Source organism: Mobula birostris, chromosome 14, assembly GCF_030028105.1.
Source record: "Mobula birostris isolate sMobBir1 chromosome 14, sMobBir1.hap1, whole genome shotgun sequence".
In the NCBI taxonomy this organism is placed as follows: domain Eukaryota; kingdom Metazoa; phylum Chordata; class Chondrichthyes; order Myliobatiformes; family Myliobatidae; genus Mobula; species Mobula birostris.
Window position 1 is genome coordinate 33521751 of NC_092383.1, and position 19663 is coordinate 33541413.

At 39.7% G+C, this 19663-nt stretch overlaps 1 protein-coding gene across 4 annotated transcripts in view; it reads left to right on the forward strand.

Moving 5' to 3' along the window:
• Positions 1-19663, forward strand: part of efl1 (elongation factor like GTPase 1) — a 299478-nt gene that overhangs the window by 198393 nt on the left and 81422 nt on the right. For all 4 annotated transcript variants that reach the window (XM_072278343.1, XM_072278344.1, XM_072278342.1 and 1 more), the window contains 2 exons: positions 15078-15209; positions 18087-18234. In XM_072278343.1, the coding sequence (XP_072134444.1) occupies positions 15078-15209; positions 18087-18234 (280 nt within the window). The remainder of the gene's footprint in view (positions 1-15077; positions 15210-18086; positions 18235-19663) is intronic.

The following is a 19663-nucleotide window of genomic DNA, read 5'->3' on the forward strand; positions in this document are numbered from 1 at the left end:
GAGGTTTTATATATATATACTGTCAACTCTGACTAATGGAAATTGCTAGTGTTCCCAGACTCAGCTGAGATCTAGGAGCAGTGATTACCTGATCAGTGGTAATGGCAGTGAATATAGAGTAGTTATGATCTGTTGCTCAGGAAAGCCTTAAAAGTATGGCAGGTGTTGAGTATATGGGGAGTGAATGGGGTTGAAAGATCAGAGCTTCAGGTTGGGAGCACATGGAACAAAACTGAGTGCTGATTGGGAGGCAAGTCAGATTTATGATGCTTTTGTGTATGAATGTATGGTTGTTATGGTGGCTTTGCGAGGAGGTTGGCATCCAGGGAGATAGAGGAAGATTCTGATGGGGATAAGCGGGGGTTTGTATTCAGAACTGGAGGTGAGAGTGTGATTGGGAGTTAGCAATTTATCTTGGGGTCAGACATATGATTGGGGTGAGTAGGTTTGGGAGTTTGCACTGGAGTGATAATTGGGAACGGTGCTGAAGAGTAGGGAATTGTTGTGATTTTTGAAAGTTTGGACAAATAGTTGGGATTCAGGATTTGGTGTGGTCAGGAGATGAAGGGAATGGAGTGATAAGGAGGCTGCAAAGGAGGGCTCTAGTGTGTTTGAGAGTACATGTGTTGATGATTATGTGCCGGGGCTTGGAGACGAAATGCATATATGAAGGGCATCTTGTACAACTCCTAAAATAAATATTTCTTTAAGCCAGCTGTAGGTCATTGTAACATTATTTCCCTCTTTGATTTTTTTTTCTTCCACACTTTGTGACATTTCAATTACAACTATTATTCTTCCTGCATTTGAGTTGTTCCCTTTACAAATTATTTTTGGAAACCGTAACCCAAAGGTGTATTCCAAGTGTTTCTCATGCTTTTTGCTTCTCTGTCCAATTGTCCATTGGGCAACAATATTGACGGAGCATTTTAGGCTTTGGTTTTTGTATTTTGCTGAAGAATGAAGTAAATTAGTTAATCAGCAATAATTATAATATGAAATTTGACCGTGCCATATTTATCATGTTTGTTTAACTGGGTTAATGAAGACATAAAATTGTGCAGTGGAATTTCATCTGAATGTGGTAATATAAAATTTTGCTGGAAGTAATTTCATCCATTAAATGCTTGAAAGATTTTCATAATTACAATAGAATTAAATCTTTCCCTCTGCTGAAATCTTTCCACTGGGCACATCTTAGCTATAAGGAATAAGAACCACATTGAAAAGATAAATAACTGAAATAAATTAATTTCGTTATATTCATGAAGCTGTGTTTTCCCAAGGGAAGGTGGCGATAAAATTGAATGGCAATCCAATGTCAATGATAAAGCATGAGGATTTTTCTTTTGGATTTTTTAAAGCAGGTAGAGGTGGACAGTGCCTTGTAAGAGTATTCAACCCTCAACCCTTTGTTCACATCAATGAATATTACACCCAGGGATTTTTGATCAACTTAACTGAGAATTTTTATTTGTGAATCACATGCTTCTTTTCACACAGTAGAGCCTGAAAAAAAAACAGGGAAAATTGTCAAGTATGAAAAACTAAAAAATTTAGTAACACAAATGTCAGCAGTTCAAAGATATTCATCCCTCTTTGCTCAGTACTTCGTTGAACCATCTCTCGTAGCTATTACAGCCAGTAGTCTTTTGTGGATAGGCCTATATTAGCTCTGCACAATGTGATGGAGCAAGATTACTCATTCCTCCTTGCAAAATTGCTCAGGCTTAGTTGAGGAGTAGCGGTGGACAGCAGTCTTGCCAGGAACGTTTGATTGGGTTAAGGTCAGGACTCTGACTGGCCCACTTGAGGACATCGATTTTCTTAATTTGAAGCCACTCCATGCTCTTTGTCCCCACTTTAAGCTTTCTGGCAAATGCTATCAGGTTTTTATCGAGGATCTCACTGTATTTAGTAGCATTCATCTTCCCATCAATCATTAGATTAGATTATGAAGACACGCAGTCCTCTTTTATTGTCATTTAGTAATGCATGCTAAGAAATGATACAATATTTCCTCCGGTGTGATATCACAAAACACAGGACAGACCAAGACTGAAAAAAACTAACAAAACCACAGAATTATAACATATAGTTACAACAGTGCAACAATACCATAACTTGATGAAGAAGTCCATGAGCACAGTAAAAGTTCAAAGTCTCTCAAATGTCCCACATCTCATGCAGACGGGAGAAGGAAGAAAAACTCTCCCTGCCATACCTGACCACAGTCCGACTCTGAGTCATCCGAAAACTTCGAGCCTCCGATCAGCTCTCCGACACCGAGTACTGAGCGCCATCTCTATCCGAACGATTCGACCTCCTTCTCAGTCGCCAACAGCAGGCAAAGCCGGGGATTTTGAGGCCTTCCCTCCGAAAGATTCCCGACTGCGCAGTAACGACAGCAGCGAACGAGCATGACCAGAATGCTAGTCCCCATAGCATGATGTTACCTCCACCGTACTTTACAGTAGGGATGGTGTTACCTGGCTGATGCACAGTATTAGATTTACACCATGTGTACCACTTAGTGCTGAGGCCAAAACGTTCCTCTTCAGTCACATCCGACCATAAGACCTTCTTTCAAAGGTTCAATTTAATGTCAGAGAAATGTATACAATATATGTCCTGAGGTGCTTTTTCTTCGCAAAACATCCACAGAAACAGAGAAATGCCCCAAAGAATGAACGACAGTTAAATGTGAGAATCCCAAGATTCCCCCCCAGCTCCCTCCTCCTGCAGGTAAGCGGCGGCGTGCAATAATCCCCTCTTCCCCCTCCCCCCACCGGCAAAACAAAAGGCGCATCCTCTACCAAGCACAAGCGTGAGCTAAGCGATAGCAAAGACACAGACCTTGCAGTTACCCCAAAGACTATCGCAATTCATCCGGCAACCCACAGGTTCTCTCTCTCCCTAATAAGGGAGAAGGAGGTGTCCCCCATTTTCACGGCGAGCGGGAGACATTACAACAACTCACTGGTTTACATGTTAAAAAGTCGATTTCATTGCTTTTTACAAGCTCTGTGCCCAAAGATTGCAAAGATCTTGGGTCTTCAGGCCCACAGCGAAAGATTTTCCGGCCTCCCGGATGACACACAAGTCTCCTGCCATGACACCAGCCCTCGATCTGCCCGTCTCCTGAGCCCCGAGATCTTAGGCTTCCAAACACTAGGCCGCCTCTCAGGCCGACCCCTTGGCATGCCGAACATCGGCCGGTCCTGAAACCCTGAGAACGGGTCCCATTCCCACAAAACCAAAGTCAGCGTGTAACTCCAGGTCAGGGTCTTCAAAAAAACCTCGAAAGGGAAAAATCAAGATATTAAAGATGGAAATAAAGCCGTTTCCGAAGATGCAAGCAAAGGAGTCGCTGTTTAGTGCCATCTTAACTCCGCTTCCGTCTTTCACATCTTTACAGTATCTTCTAAAAGTGATGTTTTGAAAACAGGCAAGGATATGTGTCTTTTTTAGCCAGGGCTTTTTCCTTGCCATTCTTCCATACGTATACTTTTTGTGCAAGACCTTAGAGATTGTAGAGCCATGAACTTCACCTGCATTTGCAGCCACTGATTTCTGCAGCTCACTCAGAGTGACTGTTGATGTCACTGTAGTCTCTCTTACAAGTGACATTCTTCTCTGATGACTTACGTTTAAAGGGGCCGCCTGACCTAGGCAGTGTTGTTGTGGTTTCACACTTTGTCCACTTTTTCTTGATGGACTGCACCGAGCTCTGAGGTATATTCAGTGCCTTTGAGATGGTCTTGTACCCTTCCCCAGATTTGTGTTTCTTTATTATCATTTTCCTGACTTGTCTTGGATGCTCTTTTGTCTTCATTGTCTGTTGAAAATCTACCATACTGTTTGATCTTACAGAGAGAAGGGTATTTACTCAGGTGAATCTTCAATTTTCTACATCAACAAACTGGGTGAGTTGGTAAAGTAATATACAGTATTGCACCTAGGGAAAGATAGCGTAGAAGGGGATGAATACTTCTTCAGCTTCACAATTTTGGTTTTTAATTTTTAGTAAATTGTTGACAGGGTTGGGATTTTTTCTTTTGATTTGGCACGATGCACAATGTTTTGGAGATTAGATCAAAAATATCAATTTAGAAAATGAAGGATAGTGAAATGTAAACAGTTGTATTGCTGAATACTTTTTCAAGGCACTGTATGTTAGGCAAGTGCCAAACGTGTATCATGGGGCGGGGTGGAAACAGAAGAGGATATTTTCTAAATTTATTGTAGACTTGGCTCAGTGCCAGCAGTCTTCTGACTCAGAAGGTCATAGGCTCAACCTCCACTTCATGATATGATATTGATTTCTCTGATGTGATAAACTGTTCATAGTGTAATTTCAGAACAGTACAAAATTCAGGTGACATGCGGTTTTGCCCCTCAGATTTTTACTTTTACCAAGTGCAATACAATATTTATTTCAGATTATGCACAACAGATTTAAGCTAATTTTGTTAAACTTTGAGCCTTTTGCTGAAGGAGTGAGCCTAAATTGGCTAAATAGTGGAATATAATTGATTATTCGTTTTTAATTGTAGCTGGTAATTTTGCATCCATTATTCATTTGTTTGTTGTAGGCAGCCACCATTCTAGTAACCTATTTAAAGCATAAGATAGATGCTTCATTGATCCCAAAGGAAATTGCAGTGCCATAGTAGCATTACAAGTGCAGATATACAAATATTAGAAGAGAAGTTAAAGAATAAAATTAGCTTAACAAGTAAGATATACAAGATTTATAAGTCAAAGATTACAAGATTTCCAAGTTCACACTGATAATGGTAGTGCAAGAATTACCATAATATTATGCCGTAATAGGTGCACATTCACACCATCCAGATAAGAAGTGATAGTAGTATTGCACAGGCTGTCCACGATATCAGTTAAACTGAGGGACTAGTAGTTAAATTGAAACATGGTTGTATTTTATTTTTAAACTATGTATTGATGAAAATGAATTTATTTGCATATACTGCTTCCTTTCTGCAGTGTCAAGCAATACTTACTGTAGGTTTGGATTACTTATCTAGTGGATGCACAAGGTCACATTGAGCTGGAAACATAAAACTTACATGAGGAAGTCCCGTAAGCAAAACCTGTGCAGGAATAGAATCTCAGAATAATTACTGATCAATTCATTGAGTCTCTCCAGTTAATGTAAATCTGTTTTTAGCAGTTTTGAGCATACCATTAATCTCAACGTGTAGCTATTTATTTCCCACCGTATCTTCATCCCTAGCCAAGAAATTCTACTTGCTGCCTTTTTTGAAGTTCTTGATTCCTTCTTGGTTGCATAATTATTAAGGACTCTGAAGTAACTAGTGTGATGGCATGTTGATTGGGACCTCTTGACATTTTTGTTTCTTTCCATGATACTGGGGCAGAGGAGTTCAACTGTTACAGCTTTACTGCTTCTTAGATAAGTTAACCCAGCAAGAGTTTAGACTTGGAAAAACTCAGAACTCAGTAAAACTAATCTACTCGTGGCTTCAATTTTAAATAACTTATTGACAAGAAAGACATTTAAAGATTTAAAAGCAACTGTAAAGAAGTTGTTTTGAAATATAGGTTAAAAATCTCTTAATAATACTGCCCTTGTATCTGAAGTCCCTGGCTAAATCTCTGATGAAAACACAGATCCAAATGTGGTTAGGATGCTGTACCTGCACAACAAATAGAAGAAGTGTGATGATCCAAAGCGTGTCTATGGCAAACACATCCCATACCATGGAATACTTCACATAAACAGTCCAATAAAATCGATTGCAAGAGATACCTCACTTGATAACTGAGGTATGGGCTTGTTTGGCAGGTCAGATCTCCTTGACTTGTTGGGTCAAGTGGAAAAGCAGGTAACAGGAAATAAATTTGATGAAGTAAATGGCAGAATTGTAGAGTGGGTTTTAAAATTCGTAGTTAAGCATATTTTAAGTGCATATTTTGGCTCTTGTGAGGCTAATATTGATATATTGTCACTGCTGATGTTCTCACAGTGGTATTTTAAACAAGTGTGAGCTGGAAAGAAAAACATTAATTGACCTTGGGGATAGGAAAGTACTAAATCCCCTCTATGGTTTGAAGGCTAATAGTATAAATACTGAGATAGTTTGTCTTGAATCATTTCTTGCACACCTCCTTACAGGGTTATAATTAGGCTGAAAGAGCTAGAGAAACTTGCAGTCAGCTTGGTTTTAGACCATACAACATAGCAGCAGAATTAGACCATTCGGTCTATTGAGTCTGCTCTGCTATTTATTTTCTCTCTCAGCTTCATTCTCCTGTCTTCACCCATAACCTTTGATGCCCTTAATAATTAAGAACCTGTCAACTTGTTGGCCTCCATAGCCATCTGTGGCAATGAATTCCACAGATTCACCAGCATCTGGCTAAATAAATTCCTCCTCATCTCTGTTCTAAAGGGATGTTCTTGTATTCTGAGGCTGTACCACTTTCTCACTATTGGAACCATCCTGTCTATGACCATATCTGGGCCTTTCAGTCTACTTTAGATTTCAGTGAGATTCCTTCCCCCAACCCCCCCCCCCGCCCCCCATTATTCTTATAAACTTCAGTGAGTACAGGACCAGAGCCATTAAATGTTCCTCATATGTTAATCCTTTCATTCCCAGGATCATTCTCGTCAACCTCCTCTGGACCCTCTCCAGCGCCCATATATCCTTCCTCAGATAAGGGGCCCAAAACTGCTCACAGTACTCTACAAGCACAGTCTGACCAATGCCTAATATAGTTTCACCATTGCATCCTTTTGTATTCTAGTCCCCTTGCAATGAATAGTAACATTGCATTTGCCTTCATTTCCACCAACTCAGCCTGCAATTTAATCTTAAGGGAATCCTGCACGAGGACTCCAAAGTCCCTTTGCACCTCAGATGGAGACAAGAGGGTGTACAGGAGCAAGATATGCCAACTAGTGGAGTGGTGTCGCATCAACAACCTGGCACTCAACATCAGTAAGGCAAAAGAGCTGATTGTGGACTTCAGGAAGGGTAAGATGAGAAACACATACTAATCCTTATAGAGGGATCAGAAGTGAAGAGATTGAGCAATTTCAAGTTCCTTGGTGTCAAGATCTCTGAGGGGACCTAACCTGGTCCTATCATATCGATGCAGCTATAAAGAAGGCAAAACAACGACTATACTTCATTAAGAGTTTGAAGGGATTTGGTATGTCAACAAATACACTCAAAAACTTCTATTGATGTACTGTGGAGAGCATTCTGACAGGCTGCATCACTCTCTGGTATGGAGGGGGCTACTGCACAGGACCGAAAGAAGCTACAGAGGGTTGTAAATTTAGTCGGCTCCATCTTGAGAACTAGCCTACAAAGTACCCAGGACTTCTTCAAGGAGCGGTGTCTCAGAAAGGCAGCGTTCATTATTAACAATCCCTAGCACCTAGGGCATGCCCTTAACTCATTGTTACCATCAGGTAGGAGGTACAGAAGCCTGAAGGCACACACTCAGCGATTCAGGAACAGCTTCTTCCTCTCTGCCATCCATTTCCTAAATGGAGATTAAACCCGTGAACACTACCTCACTTTTTAAGATACAGGTGTACCCCACTTTTCGAACGTTCGCTTTACGTAACCTCACTGTTACGAAAGGCCTACATTAGTTCCCTGTTTTCGCTAACAGAAGGTGTTTTCACTGACACGATAAAAGGCAGCACGCGAAAAAAGCAGCGCGCGATAAAAGGCAGTGCACGCCCCGAGCAGCTGCTCTCCTTCGGATTCAGAACAGCATTCTCGCCGGCATTGCTTAAACACATGCCTGTGAGCAGCCGTTTGCAAGATGAGTTCTAAGGTATCGGAAAAGCCTGAAAGAGCTCGTAAGGGTGTTAGCGTAAAACTAGACATAATTAAGCGTTTCGATCATGGTGAACGAAGTAAGGACAAAGTGAGTTTGGCTTGTGGAAGTTGACGAAGGTGATGTTGAAGAGGTTTTGGCATCGCATGACCAAGAACTGATAGATGAAGAGCTGATGCAATTGGAAGAGGAAAGGATAACAATGGAAACCGAATACAGTAGCGAACGGACCGAAAGTGAAGTCGTCCAGGAACTGAACATGAAGCAACTGCGTGAGATTTTCGCTGCAATGATAAAGTACGACTTTAATTTTGAAAGGGTATATTGGTTTAGGGCATATTTGCAGGATGGTTTGAGTCCTTACAAAGAACTGTATGATCTAAAAATGCACGAGGCTAAGCGGTCAAGCAAGTCTTCCACATCAGCCACAGCAGATGACGAACCTTGACCTTCGACATTGAGACAGGCAGACATAGAAGAAGATGACCTGCCTGCCCTGATGGAAACAGGCAACACCTCAGTGTCCCACCACCCCAACCCCCGGGCCGCGGACAGATACCGATCCGCGAAGAATGCAGCGGTAGTCGGGACGCACCCAGCACATCTTTAAGAAAAAAGCAGAAATAAACAAGTTAATTAATTAGGTGCTGGCTGACATTTACGTGCCGGGTGGCACCTAATTAATTGGCTTGTTTATTTTGGCTTTTTTTCTTAAAGATGTGCTGGGTGCATCCCAGCTACCGATGTATCCTTGCATGCTTCGCGGATCAGTATCGGTTCGCTGCCGGGAGGGTGGGGGCCTCTGCACCACCCCAACCTCCGACGACTCAGCCTAACACACCATCATCAGTGTGCTCGACGTCTTCCCGATTCCCGTAAGTGATGCAACACTGTACATATGTTATTTCTACTTTATATCGGCTGTGTATTTTTACGTGTTATTTGGTATGATTTGGCAGCTTCATAGCTTAAAGATTACTGGAGAGAGTGTTTTTGCCGACGGCGCTTGCATGAGATTTTCACTACAGAGAACAGTGCAGGCAGTGATTGTAGAAAAGTATTTCTACTTTATATAGGCTGTGTATTCATCATATCATTCCTGCTTTTACTATATGTTACTGTTATTTTAGGTTTTATGTGTTATTTGGCATGATTTGGTAGGTTATTTTTGGGTCTGCGAACGCTCACACATTTTTCCCATATAAATTAATGGTAATTGCTTCTTCGCTTTACGACATTCCGGCTTATGAACCGTTTTATAGGAACGCTGTACCTTCGGATGGCGGGAGAAACCTGTATTATTTATGATTTCGCACGATTTTTAATCTGTTCAATATATGCATACTGTAATGGATTTATTTATTTATTTTCTTCCGTGTTATGTATTGCATTGAAGTGCTACTGCTAAGTTAACAAATTTTACAACACATGCCAGTGATAATAAAGCTGGTGATGATTCTGATTCTGATGAACAGATGTACCTAATAAAGTTGCCACTGAGTGTAGATCTTTTACCAACTTCTCCAAATTAACCATACTCTAAGTTTGGGTTCTGCCCACAGGGATCTCCATTGCCCTCTTCTGCTGACCTTTACTGGTAATGCTCCTATTTTGTTTAAAAAATTGGTCTCCCTTTGTCTTGTTGATGTCTAATGTTTCCTTTCAATTTTGTCCTTGCTGATCATCATGCTGACTTTTGCCTCTTTTCATTTGTTCACTCTTAAAAGCTGTCTCTGTGATTACTGCTGGTCGGTGCTAAGACATGTATAAAGGAAGAAAATGAAAGAACGGTGATCTGAACGTTACCTTGGATACTTTATCCACTGGATCTGAGTTCCTTTGGCTACATTTTGGTGCAATGCTACTCAGTCTTTTAATGCATCTACAGTATTTGCTGTACCAAGTATTGATATTTCCTTAATATCTGTATTTCCTATTTATCTTGTTAATATAGTGGGATCAAAGTTTTCTTTCCTCTCTCTTTAGTTTACTTTGCCTGTCTATTGTTACTGCTTGTTGGGTTGTCCCTTGATGTTGAAAGTGAGTTACTATCACTGAAATTCTGTGGGTTTTGAGGTGGCTCTAGATTCAGCCACAACTGGTGTTGGGAGAGCTTGACAAGTAAGTAAGCTATATGAGAGGTACTATACACTTTTGATAGGCTTCTATCTGCTTCAAGTAAAGATGCTTGAGTTGCTCAGTACCTTCTCAATATTTCCTCTTCTACAAGCCAAGAGTCCCGTGAGTTGGTGAAGATGTTGTATTTTTTTCTGAAGATAGATTTGGAATGTCCTTGAAGAGCTTCCTTTGTCCTGATAATGACTTGCCATGATGGAGTTTGGACCAGAGTGCCTGCTTTGGTGGTTTGGCGTCAAGCATGCAAACAATGTGGCCCACCCATCAAAGCTGGTTGAGTGTTATCAAATCTTCAATGCTAGTTTTGTAAGCCAAGGAGAAGCTTAAGATGGTCTACCTATCCTGGATTTGTTTGCATTTTCAGAGCCATCGTCGATGGTAACCATCCAGAGTTTAGAAGTTCCTACTCAATCCACAGGAACCTCACTGTTCACATTGCATTAGACCCACATGCAATAAAGTCTGTTGATGACAATAGACGACAAATTATTTTGAAACTCTTGCTTCTTTAGATTTTTGCTTGAAGCTGAACACAAAAATAATTTCAGACTTCATGTATCACATAGGAATTTGGAGAAACAAATTAACTGTCATTCAATATGATGCATTTAATTGCATAAACAGTGCTGATGCTTTGCAGTTTTTAACTGAGCTGAAAATGTTTTGTTGATGATTTTCGTTTGTACTCAGTGTCCAAGACTTCTCGTATTTGTGTTCAACAATAATCAGCGAACATTGATGGATTCCAGCTGCCCTGGTACCATTTCTCCATGATGGCAATGTTCTGGTGAAACCTTTCACCATGCTCATCACTGACAGTGCCCAGGTTTGCGAGGAAGAAGTCTAAATGGGAATGCAGAAAATGACTCTTTAGTGACATGTTGAAGTTCATGGTTTTGTATGCTTAAAGCATGTTGTCAATCAGTTTCACTTAGTTTGGTGTACTGTGGTTGCCAAAAAAATTTTCAACAACATCCTTGAATGCCTTCCGTGCGATTTTCTCTGGTCCTACCAGAAGTTCTTCAGATTGCTTGTCATTGATGACCTGTTTGATTTGTGGATCAAAAATGCCTTCCTTAATCTTGGCATCAGTTATTTTGACTTGAATTATGAATTGAAATAACAAATATTGATGATTTTTAAACAAATAATGTTGATAGTGAAAATTCATGGTGATTTTCATGATCAGCAACCTGAAATCCATAAGATACACCCAGAAGTATTCAGGAAGCAAAATCTTTGTTGATCAGTGTGAGCACCGCTTTCCTGGTAGTACAATTTTAATTCCTCTAATTTTGGCGTCATGTTTCGACCATCTGGGTTCTGCCTCTGTGTTTCTCCTTAGGGATTATGAATAATGTCCCTGGGTGGGAAGCAAGTGGTTACATGTCAGGAATCTTCACTTTTATCCCAATATGGAGTATGCTGTGGCTTTCCAAATTGCCATCACACGCTCAATAATGAAAGGGTAACTTTACTTTTTCCCTTTTTTCATTTCTTTTCATATTTTGTAACCAGTGGTGAATAACTGAAATTTTACCGTTAGATATTTCTGCCTGGAAATTGAATTTATTAGTGCCAGTGTTTAATATGTAAATCATCCTCACGTTTTTTTTCTAATATCAGACATAAGTTGCACAGGGTGACTAGTTCTCACCATGTTTCTTCCTTTGCCAGTATAAATTGTAGCTTTTTTGTGCAGCTTATAACATTTATTAATCACTAACCAAATAACAAAAGGTTAAATTTTGCTACTTTGTTGCACTTGCATCTTTTTAATAAAAAAACTAACTATTAACATCAGGAAACACACACAAAATGCTGGAGGAACTTGGCAGGCCAGGCAGCATCTATGGAAAAGAGTACAGTCGACATTTCAGGCCAAGACCTTTCAGCAGGACCGAAACATTGACTGTACTCTTTTCCATAGATGGGGCCTTGCCTTCTGAGTTCCTCCAGCAGTTTGTGTGTGTTGCTTGGATTTCCAGCATCTGCAGATTTTCTCTTGTTTGTATTGATATCAGGAAACCTGATGGGAAACCAGAACTTGCTACAGGTTACTTAATCAGCCTCCAATGTATAGAACCTGCTTAAACTAAGAGGGAGTGCTTGTGTTCAGTTTAAACTAATGGAGTGCTACTCTCTGCTGAGCTCTTCATTCATTTGGGTGTATCATTGTTGACACTGTGGACATTGTTATTGCCTAATCACACAATGTGATGGTGGGGGTATGGGCATTGCCCAGTGAGCGGGGCAAAGACACGTCTACCTGTGAAGAGATTACATGCTGAAGCATCATCTTAGGCACCACATCTTCCCTGGTTCTGTAAGATGACCAGTGTATTTGCAAGCTCAGATTTTTCAAGTTTGTCATTGCAGAGATACAGGACAAGCCATTAGCAGTGCTCGTGTCCTTGGACTGTCCTCTTCATGTGGATAAACTTCACTTTAATCCTTAACCGTTTTACCACAAGAACTCTCCATGCTGTTGTCACTAATGCCTGCAGTGTATCCAGATTATTTTCCCCACTACATTGGAGCATACAACCAGACACTATAAAACTGAGTTCATAGATGTTGATTTCAGTGACATCCAGATGGAATTCTGTGCACTGGGGTTTACCAACATGACTAAGTCCCACAAGTACATACTGCACTCATGCCCATGCGTGCTCCCATTAATTATCCAGTTCTCTTATAATAGGAAAAGTTTCCACTCCCTCAGTTCAGGAGTTCATGAATCATGAGCATTTGGTGAACTGGAGTCAGTTGTGCGGCACTCTATGTACACTAACCATCAGCCACCCATCTATGTTAATTTCATTAAGTCCTTGAAGCTCTATGATTTACAACCCAGAGTTTTGAAGATGGAGGCATTAAGACCAGTGGGTGTTTTGCGATAATCTTCCAAAGTCTTATAGGTTCTGTATTTGTTCCTGTGGATTGGAATGTCGTAGTTTAAGAATAGAGGGAGAGAGAAGACCAAAGAAAAATTGATAGTAGTGAATACTGGAAATTGTAATGAAGGATGTAATGACTGAACACCTTGAAAAAAAATAGGGTTGAGCGGAGTCAACATGTAATTATGAATGTAAAATCAGATTAACTAATCTGTTTTAATTCTCTCAGGTGCCACTTGACACCCAGTGCATATAGTGTATTTGGATTTTCAGAAATAAGGTCCTGCAAAGGAGGTTAAAGCACATGAATTTGATTGAATGTATTGATGACTGAGAATAAATTATCAGACAATAATTAAAGAGTGGAAATAAAGATATCATTCTTAGGTTGGCAGGCTGTATTAGGTGCAGTATCAGAGGAATCAGTTGATGGGTCCCAGCTCTTCACAGTCTCTGTCAGTGATTTAGCTGAGGGGACTAAATGACATACGGAGCTCCAAAAATTCGCTGTTAGACTATTCTGTAAATTACAACACTTTGGCATTCCTCTCACCAGGGCTCAGAATCACACTCCTTTTCCCTCATTGTCAACTGGTTTCCACACTATTTATTTAACTATTTAGTGTGTGTGTGTGTGTGTGTGTGTGTTTAACACTTTAATTCATGTTTTTTCTATTATTATGTATTGCATTGTCCTGCTGCCACAAGGACAACAAATTTCATGACAGTGTATGCCAGTGATATTAAACCTGATTCTGATTGTATTTCCAAGTTTGCTGAAACTCTTAAGCTAGGTGGGAGTGTGAGCATGGATGAGAATGTAAGGACACTTGGAAATGTAGACAAATTCAAGTGTATCGAGTGATGCATTTGGGATTCGGGCAGTACGTTCACCATGAACAACAGTCCTATCAACAATGTTGCTGAACAAACAGACTGAGATATACAAGTACATATTTCCTTGAAAGTGGCAACGCATTTAGGAAGGCTGGTGCAGAAGACATATGTTACAGTTGCCTTTATTGATCAGCACATTGAGTACAGGGTTTGGTACATTGTTGCAGCGGTATGGCGATATTGCACTTGAGGAAAGATGGGATTAATCTAGAGAGGGTGCAGAAAAGATTCACAAGAATGTTGCTGGGGTTGGAAGGCTTGAGTTATAAGGAGAGACTGTCTAGACTGAGCCTGTTTTCCCTGGGGGTGGGGGGGGGGTAAGAGGCTGAGAGGTGACCTTATGGAGATTTTTTAAATCATGAGTGGCGTAGATAAGGTCAATGGTCATAATCATTATTTCCATATTAGGGAAGTCTAATAGTGGGCATATGTTTAAGATGAGAGCGGTTTCTTACAAAAGCTGGTGATTAATCGGAATGAGAAAGTGATAAAAATGGATACAGTTACAATGTTTGAAAGACATTTGGACTTGTCTATGGATAGGAAAGGTTTGGATGGATTTGGGGCAAGTGCAGGCAAATGGGACTAGCTCAGGTTGGCAACTTAGCCGATGTGGACAAGTTGAGCCAAATAGTTTGTTTCTGAGCTGTATGACTCCAAGTTGAGTTGGTGAGTAAAATGACAGATGGATTGTTTTCCACTTTGCTGAGCATCACAGAAAAGCAAAGTATTTGTTAAATGCCAAGAAACTGAGTGGTTTCTTTGAGCAAAAGGACCAAACTACTGAAAAACAAGGTGCTGAAAACCAACGTACAGGCACATGAATGAGAGAAAATAGACATATTATCTTTTATTTGAATGCAGAAGTAAAAGCTTCAACCCATTTACAGCTTTGGTGAGACCAAACCTTGATTATTGTGACAGTTTATAGCCAAAGAAAGCATGCACTTGCCATAGAGGGAGGAGTCTAGGACAAGTAGGCCATTTGAAGCAGTGATGGGAGACATATCATCACTCAGAAACTGGTGAATCTTTGGAATTCGGTACTCCAGGGAACGATGAAGGCTCAGTCATTCTCCAATGAATAAATTTCTGAACATTAAGGGAATCTCTTTGGGGTGATTGCTTGAAAAAAGCACAAAGTCTGAAGAGCATGCTTGAAGGGGCTACTCCTGTTTTAATTTCTGAGGTTAAGTCAGTCGACTGCAAATAAATATTTGTTACTCCAATAATCAGATTACCCTGCACAACTATTCATGTTTAACTTCTTTGCTTTTTATTTTTATTTTCCAACATTAGGTATTGGTGGCTTAGAAGATCACGTATTAAAATCTGCCACATTGTCAACTTCTCCTTTATGCCCACCTTTTACACCTTTGAACTTTGAAGCAACCCCCATTGTACGAGTAGCTGTGGAGCCCAAACATCCATGTATGTGGGTAACATTCTCTATTTGTTTCTAGTATACATGCTATTTATTCAGATTGGTTAATACATTATTCTGGAGCTCATCCTGCCATGGCATAGTTTGTACCAAGCTCATTTTATTCATTACTCCTGTATTTGCTGATCTGTATTAGATTTATAGTCCAACGGTGATATGAATTTTAAAACATGGTTGAAGCGTTTCTGAATTATAGATTCATTCTGTCCTTTATTTCCAATATTTATAGATTCCTATCTCCTGCAGTCTCAAATGTTCATGATTTCACTGCTGGAGACAATCTCAACAGCTACCCTAGCCCCTAACACGATATTTACTCCAAAGCCTCCATATCTTTGTCTTTCCCTCCTTTTTAATATGCATCTTTAATCCTCTCTTTTTGGCAATAATTTGGTTATTCATCCTGAATTCTCACAAAATTTTTTGTCAAAATAGCTTTTGAACACTCTGCTGTGAAGTGATTTGAGGTGCATTTGATTAATTATAAGCATCAACTGTTTCTGTAAAAAAAATTAACCCTATATAGAGAAACAGAAGTACCAATGCTCAGTGTCCATTTGCCATGAAAGGTTCAACAAAGCCAACAGCAGAAGAATTTGCACAGAAAGTTGACCTGGTTCCATGTCATGTTTTACTGCTCCTGAGCTTAAACTTTCTTAAATTTACATTGCCATCAAGTCGAAATGCGACTTGGCATTATCAGTCAGACTGTGGCATGCAAAGATATTTCTCTCATTTTTTACAATAATGGAGAAGAAAATATCCTGGTTCATCCTGCCTTTCCAGTGCATTTGTATTGCAATATATTCATCCAAAAAGGCATTTGATCTGGGGAAAAGTATAATACCAGGTTAAACATTCTGAAAAAAACCTATGAAATTCCACTCTGATCTCCTTAGAAATTGAAACCAGGTAATCACACAACCTCTGGTATTTCTTTAGATATGATACAAAATTCTTTGAGCATTGCCTGAGAATTAAAGAAATTATTTTTCTGAGTCACACTTGTCATTGAACACTCTCAGCCTCTCTCTGAGCTGCACCTGGCTTCTATACCTACTTACCTACTTACCTCTTCTCTCAGATCCTGACTCCCACAATGATACCAACATCCAATCCCTACATACTGATTTTGTCCATAGAATCTAACCGTATTTTCTTCGAGACTGCCATGGTGCATCTTGCAATATAAACTATGTAAGGTCCTTTTGGTATGGTGATCCGTGTAAGAGCCCTTTACATTGCCAATGAAATTCAAGATCTCATTTTCAAGTGAACTTCATCAGCACAGAAGGATACTATTTGGTCCATCATGTCCATGTTAGTTTTCTGTCAGAGCCTCTCTAGTTTCATCTCCCTGTCCCTTTCTTTGTACCCTTACATATTTCTCCAGTTCCTTCTTTTAAGGCCAAAATAGAACCTGCCTCTGCCATTTCTGAAGGCAGAACATTTGAGATTCCAACCATACATTGCATAGTCTCCTATTATTCTTTCTGTCCAGATGACCTAACATTTAATATAATCCATCAAATCTCTCCTCAGCCTAGTGAAAACACTAATCTAGCCTTATAATTGTACTCGCTCATCCCAGAAACACTTCTCATGATTCTTCTTGACCCTCTAATTAATCTTTCACATCCTTCCAATGATATAGCAACTAGACTGAATAAGTCACCCCATCCGAGAGCAGACCAAAGTATTTTGTAAAAGATCAGCATGGCTTTCTCATTTTTATACTCTATGCCTCGGTTGATGCGTGGAATTGTATATGTCATAGTAATCACTTCCCCAGCTTTCCCTACTACTTTGAATGACTTATGTGTGCACATCCGAAATCCCTCTGCAACTGCAAGCCTTTTAGAACAGTATACTTTATTCAATATTGTCTCTAATAATTCTTCCTACCAAGTGCATCACGTCGCTTGCTGAAGTTACACATAAAAGGTAACTTAAAAAGCTTGGCACCGCATGAGTTCCTTGTCAGTCTTTGATACTCCATTAAGAGTGCTGTAGCCTCCACTCTACCTTGTATTGTGTTTATCACTTACAGATGATGGATAGATGGGAAATATGCCTCATATTAAAGATACGTTCTCCCATTCCTTTCTGAACTTCTTTTGCTGAATATTATGATAAACTTTTTTCATTTCCTCTGGGATGTAGCTTTTATGAGAATTGCTAAATGCTATCTGTTTCAGCTAGACTTTAAAAATAGATACGGTTGGATATCTGGAGAGTTCTTGGACATAGGTAGAACAGGCCTTCTTCAATTACTTTCTGAAGATTGCTGAACCTATTAAGGTGCTGTAAATCAGTATTCCTGCTAATGAAAGACCAATAACTGGCCCATTGAAATTCATTGCTGGGACTTCAGTGTAGTATAGGTCATGTGGTACAGCAGTTCCATTGCATTAACACCTGCAGTTAATTTTTAGCATACACATCACCACCAACTGCAATAGTTGTAAACAGATGGGTAATGGTTCAATCAGTATTTGTTATTGCTGTTAGATCAAATGTAAGTCAACGATAGTATATAAAGATTTTAATGCTTACACTTTTCAGATCTACTCACCCCAAGGGGCCTATCTGGCAGTTTCTTGTAATAAGAAATAATGTACTAAAGGTTTTTAGGATGTTTGTAAGTCCACAAAAGGAAATTAGAATTATGCTGTTGAGGAAAGGCAGTTTTCAATTGGAATTCCATAAGGTGGGGACCTCCATGATGAAAAGTGTAGCTTTGTGGATGGAATTATTTATTAAGGGAAATAGTTGGTAACTAGGGGAGAGGGTTGTGTTTACTGTACTATCTTCTAAAGCTGTAGTGTGCATAACCTTTGGATTTGTTTCCTTTATTCCTGCAGGTGAAATGCCGCAGCTGGTGAGGGGAATGAAGTTACTTAACCAAGCTGACCCATGTGTGGAGATGCTAGTCCAGGAGACAGGAGAACACGTATTAATAACTGCCGGAGAAGTCCACCTCCAGCGTTGCTTAGATGACCTCAGAGAAAGGTTAGAGAGTAAACAGCAAAATGCAGCCTGGTGCCTTCAGTGCAATTCCTCCAGTGATTAGTGGAGGTCAATGCAATGAACATATTCTCATGATGTGGCTCTGAAACTTATCCCTGGGTATTTACTCATAAAGTAATCCATATGTAGATGTTTAATATAACAACATTTTCAAATTAGATGCATTTTAAAACCTCTCCAGGCATTGACTGTGCTCCTGGTGGGAAGCATCATCTTCATGCCAATCCAACAGTATAAAATTAAACTTAATGTTGCTTTGTTTGACTTTAGAGCCTAGCTTCCCTTTCCAACTGATCAAATCAGCAACAGAAAATTGTGGTAAGTGAAGAAACATGTTTTTAACAAACCTTAGATGCTGGATAGGAGGCCAGCCACCACATATAACAGTAAACTTTTTTTCTAACTGAATACCAAGACTTGCATGTAATGTGCATAATATGTAATGGATAGTTACGGCACTTCACAGAATGGATGCTATGTACATTGTAATAGATCCAAAGTTTGAAAAAATAATTGAAGGTCACTCAAAAATTATAAGTTTAAAGTCAGCTTAAGAGCAACTTCCATCACATAAGTAGCTACTTGAAGTTACGTTGTTAGATCGGTGATCATGAAGCACCTTCCAAGTCATTTTCTGCAAATGGGATATTGGAGAATTGTAATTTGTGAAGATTTGGTATAATATTGGTAAGAGTGATTTGTGGTGGGGAAACGATGTTGATTTGCTGACCATGTGAAAGTAGTTTCAGGAGACTCCAGAAGTCAGTTGCTTTCTGGGATCGTGAGCCTTTTCAGGAGAATAGAAAGTGAAGAAACATATGAAGGTATTTTTCTCAAAAGCATTAAGTAGTGTTGAAATGTACATAGATGGGAGAAAAATAGATAAGAGAAGGAACAACTGCTTTTTATCAAGGATTTTGTAGAATGGAATAATCAGTTTACTTGGACCAAGATAAATTTCAGACTCCTTACACTCTGGCCCATCTAGAGATAATAGTTTAAATGATGAGGAAGTAGCAGCTGGCAGATGAAGCCAACTGTATGGGGGCATGCAAGTTATTTGTAAAAAGGCAAATTCTGATTGAAGAGGCATTTTCAGTAACAGAGTAATAGCTGATAGCCATTGGTGTTTTAAAATGTTGATAAATCAGAGGACATTAATATCCATCTCGATAAGGGGACTGTGTAACACATTAAAAATATTTAGTCCTTTGCAACCATCTTTGAGATTGGGCCAAGTCTTGCTACTGCACCAGCTAATATTGATGTATGAGCAGAATAGGGAATCTGGGACCTCAGTGAATGGAAGGCTCATTTAAGGTTTGAGAACGATTCATAGAGATGGGCAGTGCAAAAGGGGAAAACATGACATTTGTAAACTTATAGCAATTGATTATGTGCAGAAGTGAAA